The sequence below is a fragment of the Bos mutus genome, chromosome 10, assembly GCF_027580195.1.
Source record: "Bos mutus isolate GX-2022 chromosome 10, NWIPB_WYAK_1.1, whole genome shotgun sequence".
Taxonomy (NCBI): domain Eukaryota; kingdom Metazoa; phylum Chordata; class Mammalia; order Artiodactyla; family Bovidae; genus Bos; species Bos mutus.
The window spans coordinates 97319715-97336015 of record NC_091626.1 but is presented as its reverse complement, the minus strand read 5'-3'; the positions used below and the strand labels follow the sequence as shown (position 1 = coordinate 97336015).

General features: G+C 48.8%; 1 protein-coding gene across 3 annotated transcripts in view; it reads right to left on the bottom strand.

Annotated features, from left to right (window-relative positions):
• Positions 1-16301, bottom strand: part of POMT2 (protein O-mannosyltransferase 2) — a 44942-nt gene that overhangs the window by 10364 nt on the left and 18277 nt on the right. For all 3 annotated transcript variants that reach the window (XM_070378450.1, XM_070378451.1, XM_070378452.1), the window contains 8 exons: positions 15634-15742; positions 13878-13986; positions 11970-12129; positions 10187-10293; positions 9247-9329; positions 7169-7278; positions 3192-3258; positions 875-944 (listed from right to left, as the gene is read on the bottom strand). In XM_070378450.1, coding sequence (XP_070234551.1) covers positions 875-944; positions 3192-3258; positions 7169-7278; positions 9247-9329; positions 10187-10293; positions 11970-12129; positions 13878-13986; positions 15634-15742 — 815 coding nt within the window. The remainder of the gene's footprint in view (positions 1-874; positions 945-3191; positions 3259-7168; positions 7279-9246; positions 9330-10186; positions 10294-11969; positions 12130-13877; positions 13987-15633; positions 15743-16301) is intronic.

The window sequence follows — 16301 nt, the reverse complement described above, 5'->3', positions numbered from 1 at the left end:
AGGTACCCAGGAGACATTACCACATCTAGGATTATGTTCATTTAAATTCATGCCTTGAAGATTTTCAGACAATCCATGTAAAATGAATTTGGATTGCAAATCCATATGAAGATCAGTTGGTAATCACTACTTCTCAGGAACCAGATTTTGTTTCCCTGACAAACCTTAACCCCCAGGGCACTCTGACTTCCCAAATAAACTCTGAATATAGGTAGATAGGGCAGATTTACCCTAACACCAAGCCTTTGGGGGTTATAAATCTGAAGTGAAGATCACAATAACTCACCACTTTGGGTAAGCCTAAAGCTTGGCCTTCAAAACTTCTTTCAAGAGGCAGTCAAAAACCAAAGCTCAAAATCAAGATCGTAGGTACAAGGCAGACAGGGCCACAGCATCCCACTTTTTCTCTGTATTTCCCCTTTCACTGAGATTTTGATGTAGTAATTCCTTACTATTTTGTCGGTTCTTCATGCTTTTCAAAAGATGCTTTTACATTGTTCTGGCATTTTGAGTTATTTTCAGGGAGAACACTGGAGAAGTGAACTAGTTTGCCATATTCAGAAACAGACTCATATCTTTTTAAAGGCAACCTCTTACGAAGAAATTTTGGGCCATTCAAATACTTCTCCCCCGCCCTCCCCCAGCTGCCCCTGGGCAAAAGGAAACTGAAAGGTACCCTCAAAGTCCAACTCAAAGTCCAAAGCTTCCCAAAGCCAAAACAGGCAAAGTAATTATTCTCCCATGTTAGCATAGCAGCCTTGCTCTGTTTACTAGGGCTTGGTCCACATCTGATTCTGTTTATTTCCTGCTTAAAAGAGCTCCCTACCTTTGGCGCTCAAACCACTCATTTATGCCAAACAGCAAATTTACTTACTCTTTGTGTTCTAGTCGAATGATGTCTCCATGTCTCACAAACTCCACTGGGAGTGAAGGGTCTAGGGGATCTGCCAAGAAGAAACAAGCACTGATGTCCGAAATCGTTCACTCATTAAACTAGTATTAATCGAGGGCCTACCAGTAAAGAGTTATAGTATTTACAATGTGGTAACTCCTGTTTGAGGTGCTGACAGAATGCTGTGGGACCAAAGCCAACTGTCTGAGGTGAGAAGGGAAGCGTGCCCCAGAGATAATGCTTGAAAAGACTCTTAAAGGAGAGGGAGAATTTTGTCAGGTGAACGAGTGGGGAAAAGGCACAGAGGTAGGAAAGAGAAAAACTCATTTGATCAATGGCAAATGACTTCACATGGTTAAGGCAGGCAGAAAGGAGAATGGGAATCGGCCAGGGGGTGGACAAGTAGGGCGAGACTGTGTATGCCAGGCTGGGAAACGTGGCCTTTATTGGCCAAGCACTGAAGCCCCCAACTAGAAGATTTTTAAGCTGGGAAGATAAATAATAAGATTTTCCTTTGGGTAGTAAAAATAAAGTCTGCCAAATATTAATCCCATGCAAATGATCATTTGCGCAGCTCTCTTCAAAATCAAACGTTAAACCTGCATATTTTGCTAGTGATTATCTTGTCTCTGGCAATAGACTTGATCAATGTGAACCAAAGAAAATGATGGAAGAAAAGGACTACTTTTATATCATCAAGAAGTCAAGACCAATGAAGATCTAATGAAGTGACGACAGTGGAAAAGGAAAGTGGCAGTAATCAGAGCAACACGGAAGGATCCTTGCAAATTTCTGTCCCAGGAGTGGACACCAACACTCAAGGTCAGGAAAGAGATCTACCAGGACAAATCACTGGCTCGCAAGAGAATTCGAGACCTCAGCTGGAGAGATGCCCATTCCTACGCTGCCTCCTAAGGTCTCTTAAAAAGAATAATCAGCAAGATGACAGATCAGATACATCAACGGGGAGGGAAGTTTTACTTCACATGGGCCTGTGGGGGAGGGGCACTCACGGCCATCAAGAACACAGAACCCTTCATCTAGACAGTTCCCACTTCCCAAGTGCTTGGGGCGACCTGCCTTCACACGACTCCTTCGTTACTGGGTGAAACGCAGCCACCTTAACCTGGAAGCTACAACAGGGTAACAGAACAGGGATGCTTAAAGAGTTGGTCTGTGCCCACTTGACTTTAGAAAGACAGCTGGTCTTCCCTCATAAATCCTCATTGCAATAGACCACTTATATTTGGCCTGTTAAGTCAAAGCACAATCTATACCAGTCTTATAAGGGTACAGAACAGACCCGGCAGAGGAGCCTGGCAGGCTACCGTCCACAGGGTCGCAAAGAGTTGGACATGACTAATGCGACTGAGCACGCAGGCACACAATGGTGTCATAGTTCATATTACTGAGGAGTAGGTGCAAAGACACTGGTCATGTCGGTCACGTTTCTAGTCAGAAAACCATGGCAATAAGAGGAGCTGGGGAAAGGAATAGAGAAGATGAATTCAGATGAGAAGTTGCCACTTCTCCATGAAGACCAGGAGCAGCTGACTCGAGACAGGCTGAGCCAGGAGGTGTTTGCCGAGGAGTCACAGTGAACACCTGCGGCAGAAGACAATCGGCAGGTGAGCGGGAGACGCCCTCTGTTCTCTTCTCTTCTCAACTGCAGCAGAAGGCACAGCCTGCAGGTAGCCAGCTGTCTGTCCAAAAAACAGAAGATACAGACACAGCCCTTGCCACAAAGCCCCAGGAGGCCAGGTGTGCTTCAGAGCTGCTTCGCCCAGGCCGTTCAGAGGCAGCTGTGCAGGCCTAGACAAGGCTAGCCAGAGGGCTGGCAGGCCCACGGGTCTCCCACTGACTGGCCCAGCTCTGGGATGAGCAGTGGGCAGCGGCCCTCTATCACATCCGGACAGCCACGCCGTACCACACGCTGGGGTCTGCAAGGCTTGCTGTGCTCCAAATCAGACGAGAGCAGCGACTGTGTGTCCCCGGTACGTACCCAGGGAACCTCATCCAGACCAAGTCTGAGCCTCGGCCTGCTCTCTGGCTTCAAAATGACAGCTCTCAGGGCCTGATCTTATCACTCTAGCTCACTGCTTATCCCTAGACCAACCACAGTCCTTGGGATATAGCGGGGGCTCAATAAATCACTTTTGAAAGGATAACTGAGATCAGTCAAGATGGCAAAGAATGCTCAGGAAAGCCCATCCTAGAACCATTCTTTTGGAAGCATGAGAAATGTTAAGGAAGGCTCAGAGTAAGTAACAATAGAAGCATCAGTTCTCTGCCGCATTACCTGAGTTCGAATTATGCTTCTTAATAATCCACAGGTTGTTGTAGTCCTTGTGCAAATAGGTGGTGACCTGGGGGGGTGGGGGAAGGAGGGGGTGGTGGGAGGGAGGAGAGTGTTACCATCAGCACAGTCAGCCACAGGACAGTCAGCAGTGAGCCGGGACTGCTCCGGGCTCTCTCAGAAGCCCCAGCCACCCACCCGAGGGGCCGTGTTTCCAGACGGGGCCAGAAGCAGTGTTTGCTAAGTGCGTTTCCTCCTTCCTTCAGCACTTAGAGGCATCTTCCCACAAAAGCCCTTTTGATTGGTCTCTGTGCCTCCCTGTCTTTCAAGTTCCAGCCTCCTTGAGGCAGGAAACATGACAACACAGTGTAACACAGTCTACAGCACACAAAGAGGATTTAGTGCATTTTAAAAAGTCATCAAGACCATGCCTCAAACTCTCTACATGAAAAATTCAGGCTATTATGTTTTCTAGAATGTGGCCAAATGAAATGGAAGAAGCTCTATTAATATCTTGTCCTAGAAGTCTGAAATTTTAGCCACAGCCATTTTGTATATACTAATTTTTAAAAATGGCGCGTCTGTGTGTGTGCCCATGTACACGTATGTAATGCTGCGATTAATCGACCAGCAAAAATCTTGGGAACCCCAATAACAAAAGAATAGTTAACATGATGGAATGTCCACAGGAAAGAATATTACACAGAAAACATTTCAGGGCATTTTTTTTTTACCAGCACAGGAAAAGGCTTATAAAATTGCTGCTGTTGGAAAGGGCTACCATCTATTGCCAGGCCCTGTGTTAAGCACTGGGCACGTCTCATCTCTAGGCTGTGGGTACGATGGCTACCCTCACCTTACTTACAAGGAAACTGAGGTTAAGCAATTCCACTCAAGGTCACACAGCCTGTCAGCTAGAGAGACAGGATTCAAACCTGGCCAGCTAATCCAAAGCTCCCAGGATGGACTACATACATACAATCGTGTCAAGCATGCAAACAAACACATAAACACCCAGAAGCAACAGAAATAAACACCTCTCTCTTACAACGTGAGTTTTAATAACTCCAGTTGGATAAAACATGACATTTACTTCAAAAGTGATTTGGAATTAGCATATGGGAAAAAAATTATGCATATATTATGGTTGCTTTGTTTCAGTGGCTCTTGCTTTCTCAGAAAAAATTAGGGACAACAGTATTAAGAACATACAAGAAGTTAAAAGTTTGGCAGCCATAGAGAAATTAAGTTCAAACTCTGAAACAATAGCCCATACATCTACTTCACCCAACCTGAATTTACTCAAGGATGTTATGGTTTTGTGGTGCTCATAGGGGCACTCTGTGTTGTTTTTTTACAAAAATCATTATTATTAAAGTTCCTATTAGAAAAGTCATTTATTTATTATGAATGTAAGTCCATGACGTCTTTTTCCCACTGAAACATTTATTTTTACAATGAAGTTTTTTTTATAATATGAGGTCTCCTAGGAACATAGGTATCCTATTACAATAGAATGTTGTACATCAATCTACATGGATAAACACTGGTCCTCAGATCATGTCTAACTTTTTTTAAAATACTTTAAAAATCAAGACCTAGAGTTGTTGACAAGACACTGACCTACAGGGCAGGGAGGGCTACTAGAGGTTATTAAGTCCAATCCCCCAGTTTACTGATGGAGACACAGGTGAGGAAGGCTCAGAGACTCAGTCAGTGACAAAGTCAGACTCTCTATCCCTTGGCCCACATGCTCGCTGGAGAACTCTCACGACTTCATGTCTCCACCCATGGGCCTCAGGTGGGCAGCACTAGGACCAGCTTCATAGGGCTTTCAGAACACAGCTCTTTGCACAGTATGAGTGAGTGAGTGTTAGTTGCTCGGTTGTATCCGACTCTTTTGCGACCCCATGGGCTGCAGCCTGCCAAGACTCCTCTGTCCATGGGATTCTCCAGGCCAGAATACTGGAATGGATTGCCATTCCCTTCTCCAGGGGATCTTCCCAACCCAGGGGTTGAACTCAGATCTCCTGCACTGCAGGCAGATTTTTTACTACCTGAGCCACCAGGGAAGTCACAGTATAGAGGTTCCCAGTCACCACATCTGTTACTACATGACATCAGTAGCAAGGTATCACCACAGAAGGGCAAATTGTATGTTAGACTCCTCTGTAGAGCTTAAAACTGAAACAAAAATACACAAGGCATGGGCCCCATCCCAGACTGATTAAGCAAGAATCTCAGAATTTTTTAAAAGCTCTCCAGTGGATTTTATGAAAAAAGCGCAGTCAGGGCTGAAAACCACTGCGCTAGAGACAAGCAGAGAGCCCAGAATGGGAAACTGATACCAAAACCCAATACTCTGGGTCAACTTTCTAGTAAATAAGGAAATAATAAAACACTTTGAGATGCAACAGTTTCTCACAGAGTAACGATTTCGCCCATTTTGCAGGAAGAGAAATTGCACTTCAAGCTTCTCAGGACAGCAGCCAGCCCTGCAGCCCCCTCCTCCCTCCCTCTCCTCAGGTCACCCATCTGAGAGCTGGGAGCTCGACCCTGACCACGCCACAGAAGCCTCCTGGTCAAGCTGCCAGGCCTCCCACACTGCCCTGCCCAGGCCTCCTTCTCCGCGGTCTCTGCAGCACCTGAACTGCCAGTGTCTCCTGCCCCCGGAGACGCTGCCAGGCCCTCCCCTTCTCCTCCAGCCTCCCCGTCCACTCCCTCCTTCTCAGCTGCTTCCCCAGTGCCACTCTGAGCGCCTTTAACGCTGCTTTACACGCTGCCCTCCCCTCTGCACACCCCTTCAGGGCAATGTCACTGTGTCACTAACACCTGTATGCTACACACTCATGTCTCCTTCCTGAGACAGGCCCCAGGCCTAGAAAACACACCACAAACTCGTCTCCCAAGCCACGCTTCCTCCTCCCTTTCTGATTACAGTGAACCAGCATCATCACACATGCACCTTGACCTCCTGACCCCCAGACTACAGACCTGATATGGCTCACCCGACATGTGTCAGTCTCTGGGCCCTGAATCACTCCCCACCTCTCCCTGAGGACTGTTCACCATCCTTTGTTATGACTATTGCCTCTGGTCTGCTCCTCCTTCCAATCCATCACACTCCTGCTAGAGATGTCTTTCTAAACTAGCAACCTAATCACATCTTATCTCTTAATAAGTTTCTCAATAAGTTTTCTCCCCAGTGTCAGCAGAACAAAATTAAATCTATTGGAGGCCTCTTCACTAGCCGGTCCCACCAACCTCTCTAACACCCTCCTCCCTCTCAGGCACTGTCCCCACAGCCACACCGACCACCCTGTCACGTGGACACGGACAGTGTTCCTCGCTCGTTCAGATGATACTCATGGCTAACACTTCAATGAGCACTTCACATGGATCATCTCCCTCAATCCTCACAACCTTAGAGATGGAGAGAAGTACCATTTATTTTCCCTAATTTAAAGATGACCCATGGAAGCACAGAAAGGTTAAGGAATTTGTTCAAAGTCACACTCTTGTGGAACCAGGATTCAAACTCAGATACACTAGTCTGGTTCCCAGATCTGGGTTTATAACCTGTATGCTCTGCTCGTCATCCACTCTGTGCCGGCCACCGAGCCAGGCACCCAAGCCTCCAAGGAGCCAGCAGCTGCACAGCAAGGAGACAGGAGGAAGGAAGCGCTCCCAGCTCAATTACCACACAGGCTCATCAAGGGTGCCAAGAACACCACCCACACTAGACACACCTGATCCAGGACCAGGAAGAGGCGGGACGTGGTGGTCAGAGGGGAAGTCCCCAGTGGCAGCCTGGGACGCTAGAGCTAGCCAGGGAAAAGAGAAAAGGGTACAGGAGGGGGCAGGGTGTTTCCAGCAGGGGAAAGAGTACGGGACAGGACGGGAGGCAAAAAGAGAAGGGCGGGCTTGGACACGGCAATCAGCGCGGCGGCTGCGGTGCGAGTGCACAGAGGGCCACTGACCTGCTGCTGGCGGGCTCCGACGCCCTCGGGGTAGAAGTGCCTGTGCGAGTGGAGGTAGCCGATGGCCATCCGCAGGTTCTTCACAGTGATCACGGAGCCGTAGGCCAGGTCTGGGAGGAGGAGGGCAGCAGATGGTGTGAGCTGGCCCAGGGTGGATGCGGCCCCTGACTGGGCTGGGGGCGGCTCTGAAGCCACAGGACCCACCAACCCTCTAACAGACTCCACTGGGCCCAGGACTGCGGAAAGCAAGACACGCAGCTGCCTCCTCACCCCAAGGGAGTCACCTCAAGGGGGAGGTCACCATAGTCTCACCTGCACCCTCCCTGCCCCTCCCCACTCCAAAGCACTTCAGAAGAGGCTGGGTTTCACAATGCTATTATCAAAGCACTGTTTGTAACAGCAAAGACCAGAAACAACTTGTCCTTTAGTCAAGGTCTACTATATACATTCCATGGGATAAACAAGGAGAAAGTATTTATGTCTTCATCTCGAATGTTCTCCAAGATATAATGTTAAGACAGACAGGCTGTTAAGATAGACTTTTCACTGCATATCATTTTGTGCCTTTTGAATCTACCACATGCAGTAGTTGCTCAATGGTATTTTGGGTTTTTAATCTGAATTTAAGGGAAAAAACCCACAGTAAACAGCTTACCCGAGAGCATCCATCCCTCCCACCACAGGCCCTGGGTTATGGGGAAGAAGCCTCTTCGCTCAGGACTGCCCCTCCTCTCCATGCTCTGCAAGGCGGCTGCCCACCCATCCCCACTCCAGGGAAACAGGTCTCCCTGCACCTGAGCTGGGCACTCCTGTCCTCCTCTGTTCATTCATTTTGATCAAAAGAATGAATTACACAGGGGATGCAAAGGTGGAGGAGGCCTGGCTGTGGACCTAGCAGAGACCAGTCTTGAGGACGATGACCTCACACAGTGACCAGCATAGGACGATGTGCCCATGTTCCAGCAAAGGTGTGACAACGTGTGACATGGTGGGAGCCCAGCGAAGGGAGGAATAAATTCTTGCCCAAAGGGTGAGAAGAGGATGGTTTAATGAAGAGAGCATAACTGAACTGGGCCTTTTAAATGGCAAGTAGCAATTTGATAACCCCACAGCATCATCCTTCCAAGGCCTCATGCTGGCCAGCACACACAGCCCCGCACGCTGCTGGCCATGGCTGCGTCTTGATTAGGCTGTCTCCCTCCTCAACCCCACACTCCTTCTTGGACTGCTCCTGCAAAGCCCTTCCCCTGCACTCCCCAGTGACCTGACCTCTCCCTGTCCTCTTCTCTTTCTACAGCTTCTTCTCAGACCACAGCCAACGCCCAGCATCAACTGTCCCTTTTCAAAGGACTCCTTTGAAAACCTCAGCTAAGAGCCCACAGGCCCCGCTGCGTGGGTTTCCTCAAGCTTCTCAAAGCCAACGTGGAACCCAACGTCTACCTTTCCAAGCCAATTTTTACCTGCTTTCCTATTTCTCATTCCTTCCACAGTCTGGGTGGGCCCACTGTGTTCCAGGCCCTGGAGAGACCACAGGACATTGTCCATGACTCCAGGAAGCAATCTCCTGGGCCCAACCTATCTCATTCTGTGTGCCTCTAATCCCTGCCCCCTGACCCCCTACAGAAGTGATCTCTTACACCTTTGATCCCCAGAGCTCTGCACTCCCTTTTAATATACTGAGCTCACATAGCCACATCACGTAGAGATCCTACTCCAGGCCCCATAGCCTCCAACATGGCTAACACGCACTCAACTACTCTCTGTGAACAGGACACTCTGGTGGGAACTGACCATTAGCCCCAAAGGGCTCAATCCCCCGCCCCCAGGTTCCCTCTGTTACCTTCCCATAGCCATATCGGACAAGCCGTCTTCTGATCAAAGAGTTCACTGCTCAGGACGCCCTCCTCTGTACTTTCTGTGTCCCTGTTCACCCTCATGAGTGCTCAGACCAGATTTAACTGGATCTTTCTCCCACTCTGCCATCTAAAGTAACTCAGGCTATCATATCGTCTTTTCCAATCCAACTCCCAGGAATCCCTCCTGCCCTTCTCTCTTTGTAAAGGTCGAGAGACACTCACGTTCGGGGATGGACGCGTTGTGAAGGTTGTTTCCTGAAAGCCGGGCCTGGAAGGCAGAACTGAAGAAGCCATCACCGGGACCGCTGCGGGGGAGGGCGGAGGGGAAGGGAACAGTTAAAGGAGTGAAAATACGATTTCCCAGGAGCCCTGGGAAGAGCTCTGAGTGGATGGTTTAAAAGACATACAAGGGAGTGGTGGGCTCCCCAGGTGGTACAGTGGTAAAGAATCCTCCCACCAGTGCAGGAGATGGGGGTTCAATCCCTGGGTTGGGAAAATCCCCTGAAGAAGGAAATGGCGTACCACTCCAGTATTCTTGTCTGGGAAATCCCACGGACTGAGGAGCCTAGCGGGCTACTGTCCATGGGGCCACAAAAGGGCCAGACACGACTGAGCAGCGAAGCACACACGCACAGGGGAGTGGCAGTGCGGTGCGGTGGGCAGACACAGGGACGGCGTCAGAGGCACTGGGTCCAACTGCAGCTCCCCTGCTAGTTAGGCGAGCTCTGTAAGGTACCTGGCCTCGTTTAGTCTCAACGTCTCATTTACAAATCGGGGACTTTAAAAAATCAAAAGAACTGTTGTGACTAAATGAGATAATGTATACAAAACACTGAGCACAGTTCTGACACAGTTGCTACCGTCTAAATGGGAGCTGCTGGTGTCCTTGTTATTATTACCCTCACTCCAACTGTACGTGCTCATGGTCCCCCATCCCTGTTAGCACAAGGGGACTATTTTTAGTGACAAGAGGCAGTTTGGCTACAAAGGCCTTCTCTTCTTCCTTCAGGCCAGGGTACCCATAAGACAGAACCCAGAGGAAACCAACCCTGGGTCCCCTTCGGGTCATCCCAACCACAGACCTAGGAAATCACGCGGCTCCTCCATGGGCTTAGAGACAGAGAAGGACAGAAGCGAGACACTGGCAAGGCTCTGGCGGTACCTTTTGTTCAGCACCATGAAGTGGACAGCGTAGGTGGCAATGTAGAGAGCCAGTGGCAGCACTATGAGGCACAGGATGCGAGCGGTCAGGTGTTTTCCCAAGGTCACCTGCAAACAGAGTCAGTACCAGCACTGGGCAGAGGAGGCTTCACTATGCCTTATGCCTGATGTGTGTGTTATTTCTAAGTTTTTACATGTAAGTCATTGGAGAAGGAAATGGCAACCCACTCCAGTATTCTTGCCTGGAAAATTCCACGGACAGAGGAACCGGGTGGGCTGCAGTCCATGGGGTCGCAAAGAATCAGCCACAACTGAGCACATCAGCCCATATGTAAGTCATAATCAGAAACAACTGAAAAACTAATGGCCATCAAGAGAAAAAGGTATGTGGAAACCCTAAGCCTTCTTATAACACCCAACCAACCAAGCACTGCCAGGGCTGACGCTGGCCAGCCCTCCGCTACCTGTCCACATGCTCACCCAGGGCCTGGGCTGCCCCCAGGCAGCTGACAAGGCGTGACCTGCATCCTCAGCATCATCACTCCCCACTTCCTGTCCCTCCCAATCACACTGACACCCAGCACTTTCCCTATGCTTCTTGCACTGCACTGGCCTCACCCACCACGTGAACATGAATAAATGCTCCTGATCTTCACTTTGGGCCTCAGCTTTCCCCCAGAAGCCTTCCTGGAATGCCTGAGCCTGGGCTTGCACCCTCCTCTGTGCTCTCACTGCACCTGTTGGCTGGAACATGACTTATATTTTTCTTTTCATTCTTATTTCTCTGTCTCCATCGTGTCTAGAGGGCAGGAATCTTGTTTTATTCATCTGCATGTTCTGGGTCTCACACTCACTGGATGGTCTGTCTATATTTTCTAAATGAACTTGTTGGGACTTAGGGCCAGAGGTGATGGAGAGGTGTTACAGCAGAGCAGTAGGTGTGGAGTCAGCCTCTCCTTTCTGAATCCTAGATCTACCTTTCACTACTTGTATGACCTTGGGAACAATATCACCTCTCTAGGTCTGTTTCCCTCATTTGTCAAGAGGGTGATAACTACCTGCCTCACAGGACTGTTATGAGGAGGAAATGAGATAATAAAGGTAAAGCATTTTCCATAATGCAGGACACAGAGTCAGCTCTTAATAATACTGTAATAAACTGTAAGGCCCTTACTGGCCTCCAAGTCTGGAGACTCTGGGTCAGGAAGAGAAAACTGTAAGTTCAGAAAGTCAGCCCACTGAGTTTACACAGTCCCATGCAGTCAGTGTCTGCCATACACGTGGCTGAACCCAGTGGAACAGGATCCCTTTGGATCATTTGTTGTTGTTCAGTCAGTCATGTCCGACTCTTAGCAACCCCGTGAACTACAGCACACCAGGCTTCCCTGTCCTTTACCATCTCCTGGAGCTTGCTCAAACCCATGTCCATTGAGTCGGTGATGTCATCCAACCATCTCACCCTCTGTCGCCCCCCTTCTCCTCTTGCCCTCAGTCTTTCCCAGCATCAGGGTTTCTTCCAATGAGTCATTTGTAGAGCATTTAAAAAACAACGCAGGAATGAAAGCCGAAAGAGAACCCCAAGGATGTCAGTCCATCCTCTCCGTTTCTCCCTGTCCAGCCGCTGGTCATGGCCCATCCCCTGCTGCCCTGCGCCCTCCAGAGGGCAGCTGGATCCAGCCTACCTGGGGCCCGGAACACAGCCATTCTGCCCCCTGCAGCAGAAATGGAGAAATGCTGCTGGCTCTAGGAAGCAAAGACGTTTCTACAAGCGCTTGGGTTCTTACCATTGAAAGACTGAGGTCTCCAAACAGGTGCCAAAGGTCTGAAAGGGTGTTCCACCCCACTTGCAGGATGATGAAGAGGCCAACAAACTTGACCCCCAGAGCGCCAGCCAGATTAACACCGGTCAGGCTGAGCCAGAACCACCAGGGGGCAGAGAAGGGCCTGAAAACCAACAAGACACAGAGTTCAGCTTGGTGGCTGGAACCAAACTCAATAGCAAGTGCAGCGCGGGGAGGGGCAGAGGTCCCCGGACTCTGAGAGGCTGCCCTGTGGCCTTTCTCGTGAGGGCTCCCAACCTCAGGGACCACACATGGCGCCGAGGTGGATGTGGTCTGTGAAACCCCTGAGACTGCGGGAGCAACGTGAGAGCACGATTCTTCTGGGGAGGAGGGTCATGGCAGCCCTGGCTAAGTAAGTAAGGGGCGTCAAATAAGCAAGAGCTTATTCTTCAGTGGTGACCAATCAAGTGGAAGAAAAAGGAAAATCCAGAGTAGCCCACTGGATTCAGGTGGACTGTCCCCTGTAAAAGCCAGCTATTATTGAGTGTTACTACGTGTTAGGCACTGTTCTGAGCACTTTACTAGTGCGTGCAAGGGGGCTCAGTCATTCAGTCGTGTCTGACTCTTTGTGACCCCAATGGGCTGTAGCCTGCCAGGCTCCTCTGTCCATGGGATTTTTCCAGCAAGCATACTGGAGTGGGTTGCAATTTCCTCCTCCAGGGGATCTTCCCAACCCAGGGATGGAGCCCACATCTCCTGCATTGGCAGGTGGATGCTTTACCGCTGAGCCACCAGGGAAGCCCCATGGAAACCCCATTACCACACCCTGTATTAACCCTTTAACTTTCACTACAACCTCATGGAGACAGAGCCTGTCATCAGCCTCTTCTTCCAGACGAGGACTCGAGGTACAGAGAGGTCATGAAACAGCCACCAGCAGTGGAGCACGGTGCTAAGCCAGGCAGTCGGTTCCAAGGTCTACTGTATTAGAGCACTTAGTGCTCAGAGCTGCAGACCCCCAGGTTCCCCACCCTCACCCCCACCAGAGCAAATGCGCCTTAACAGTCAAGATCTATGTGTTCCTGAACCCTAAGCTCTGGGCACAATACCTGGCACATAGTATGTACTCAAGAAATGGCAGGTGGGAGGGCATATGGTGCAGGCAGAAGATAAGCCAAACCCAGAGAGAGCTCGAAGTCATGGCCTGGCTGCCGTGAAATCAGGTTGCTTCTGGAAAAGCCTTGGCAGAGCCAGCTGTTTTGGTTTGGATGCAATGACCTACTCTACTCTCTTAGAGGCAAAGGATGATCTGGAAAGGACTCTTCTGGAAGAAGACCAGGCCCTCCAGAGCAGCTTTAGGACTGACCAGGGCCTGCAGGGATTCTCTTGATCCATGTGGGCCCTTCAAGCCAACCTCTGTGTACATCATTCCCATCCTTGGGTCAGGACTGAGGGCAGGGAGACAAACAGTTCCCAGGCAACACCTAGTCTGGTGCCCTCCCCTCTAGGACAGAGCACATGAAGAATTAAGTTGTCCTGGGATCTCCTAACCAGCACTGGTGCTCAGGAGTGGCTAGCTGGTGGGGTGGGGGAAGGCATTAGGACTCCTTCATAAAGTAACATAAACCCCCACCCAAATCCACCCTTGTAAAAATAACAAGGCTCTTGAAAAAGACAACTGATATTTTCCTAGTCTTAGGAAAGCAAAAATAAAAGTATAGAAAACTTCTGTAAATCTATTTTTATGATCTAAAATGGGCAATCTAAAATATTTTTTTAAAGTATACTTGCCTGAAATTCAGCTTCAAGACAAGTCCTCTAGGCACTGTACCCACCCCAACCCTGGACGTTATAGAAATTCTAGAGCTGCCACAGCTTCTGACACCCCCTCCCAGAGATGGTGTTGCTGACCTGTTGGCACAGGAGTTGTACTTGACCATGCTCAGCATGGCAGCCATGATGAAGAACATCAAGATGGGGTCAAGGAGGATGTACTGGGACAGAGTGAGGCATCCTGTGTCTGAAAAACATGAGCTCAGTGGTCAAAAAGTGGAATCAGAGACAGGGCCCCCTGAGAACAAAACACCCCAGCATTAAGAAACAGTTCCCCTTGGGCTTAACTGCATGTAAGCGTTTGTGCAGTCAAGATTAGATAGGCAAGTGAGTCAACTGGAAAGCAGAAGGACACAGCTTTGGGGTACACCAAAGCCCAGTGATATGAAACAGCATCTCACACTTTCAGGCCATTGACCCCAGAAGGGATCGTGTCATTCATTCAGACAGAGTGATCCTGAAACAAGGGCTCTTGCCTTGTTCTGCCATCATGCCATCCAAAGTTCTGCCATCATGCTTACACAGCCACAAACTACATATACCCAGAATAGAATCTTAACCATTTCACATGAAGTCTGTGTTGGGAGTTGACTCTCCATGCAGGTGCTGAAGTGATTTTCTTAAACAAAACTTCATTATATCATGGCCTGGCTTAAGTCTTTCAATGTCTTCCCATCTCACTCAGACTAACAAACTCCTCGAGATGGCCCTGGTCTCCCTACCCGTCCAGCCTCCTTTGCTCTCATGCTCTGCTCTGGGCTCAGTGTCTTGCTGTTCTCTGAACCTCCCAAGGGCTGCCTCGCACCAGGACCACAGTACATGCTGTCCCCGCAGATATCTGCTCAAGGCCGCCTCCTCAGGGGGCTCTTCACCGACCACCCTACCTAAAACAGAATCACCCTGTATTACTCTATTTCTTACCCTATCCCATTTTCTATGTTGTACTTACTCTTTTGAATGTTAAACTTACTAATTTACTTGTTTATTTGTCATCTGCCCCATTAGTAAGCAAGCTCCATGATAGTCCTATCTCATCAGCATAACCTCTGAGGCCAAGAAAGTGGCTTAGCACAAAGTAGATGCTTGAAAGTAGTTGTTGAATGAAAAATGAATAAATGAACTACTGAGGAGGGAAATCAAAGACCCAAGGAAAAAGCCACCAGTCCTCTAGAGGGAGATTCTATAATCTTGCAACCTTATCTGTCAGGGCAAAGTCAGAATCACCCCTAAAGTAACCATCTAAACTGGTTTAGACTTCTTTAAATGTTAAGCTCAATGAGATTATGAATTCACTCTCATATGAGCCAGGCTAGCAACAGGATCAATTTCTACAGACCAACTCTCAATTATCCATGTGAGGATTATCCACAGAAATAATTTAAATTTCTATTTTGTTTTCCTCTGTCACCCAGCTGCCTCGGAGGCATATGCCCTTGCATTCAGGTGAAATTAGTTTAAGGAATGCAAACTAATCTTGCAAACTAATACTAGTTGAATTAGAACTGTAAGCCTCCTTCAAACACACACATACACACAAGCACACATACATGTATTATGCATTCCAAACTCAAATGCAGATAACTTAGAGATAATCTATTCCTTGGGATTACCCATACTCTCTCACACCTCCAATACTATAAAGGCTTGCTACATACAAGTACTCGTATATGTAAGTATCACTAGTGAGTAAAAGGAAATCTGGAATACATTTACCCAATCCTAAGGTTACTTCAGAACTAGGCCCACAGACAAGGATCTTCAAGTGCATTGATTTCTAGCTACATTCATAGAGTGGCAGTCAATTTCTCAAGAAACGTGGTCTAGGACAACTTACCAAAGGTGAGGAGGGCGGCCGTGAGCAGCGCTGCTGAGAGAGACCGGGACAGCTCCAGCACGGTGAGGTAGGCCAAGGGGATGAGCATGGAGCCGAGGAATGCACAGAACTAGGGAAGGACAGGAAAGCAGTCAAGGGACCAACTAAGCAAAGCATCAGGGACCTACCTGACTTGGTACAAACTGGTCTTTTGAGACGGAGGGCCCTGATGACGGATGGCATGACATGATGACTTTGAATACATTTAAATATGAAAGGGTAGTGTAACAGTGAAGTATCAAATCAAGCAACATTTACGTTTTCATTGAGCACCAACTTGTGCACTGACATGAAATCAGCGAAGTTCAGCCAGGGAGGTGTGGGGAGGAGGGCACACTGGTTTTAAGTGGGAGACTCTGGGATTGGACCAACCCATCATTGCTAGTTGTGACCTTGACAAAGTCGTATCTCTGTATCTCAGCCTCCCCTTCTGTGAAAAATAAACACTCCTACCTCAGAGGACGTACTTTTTAATTTTTATTTATCTGCTTAGTTTTGGCTGCACTGGGTCTGCGTTGCTGTGTGTGGGCTCTCTCTAGCTGCGGTGTGCAGGCTGCTCCTTGTGGTGGCTTCTCTCGTTGCAGAACATGGGCTCTAGGTGCAGGGGCTTCAGTAGTCGTGGCACACGG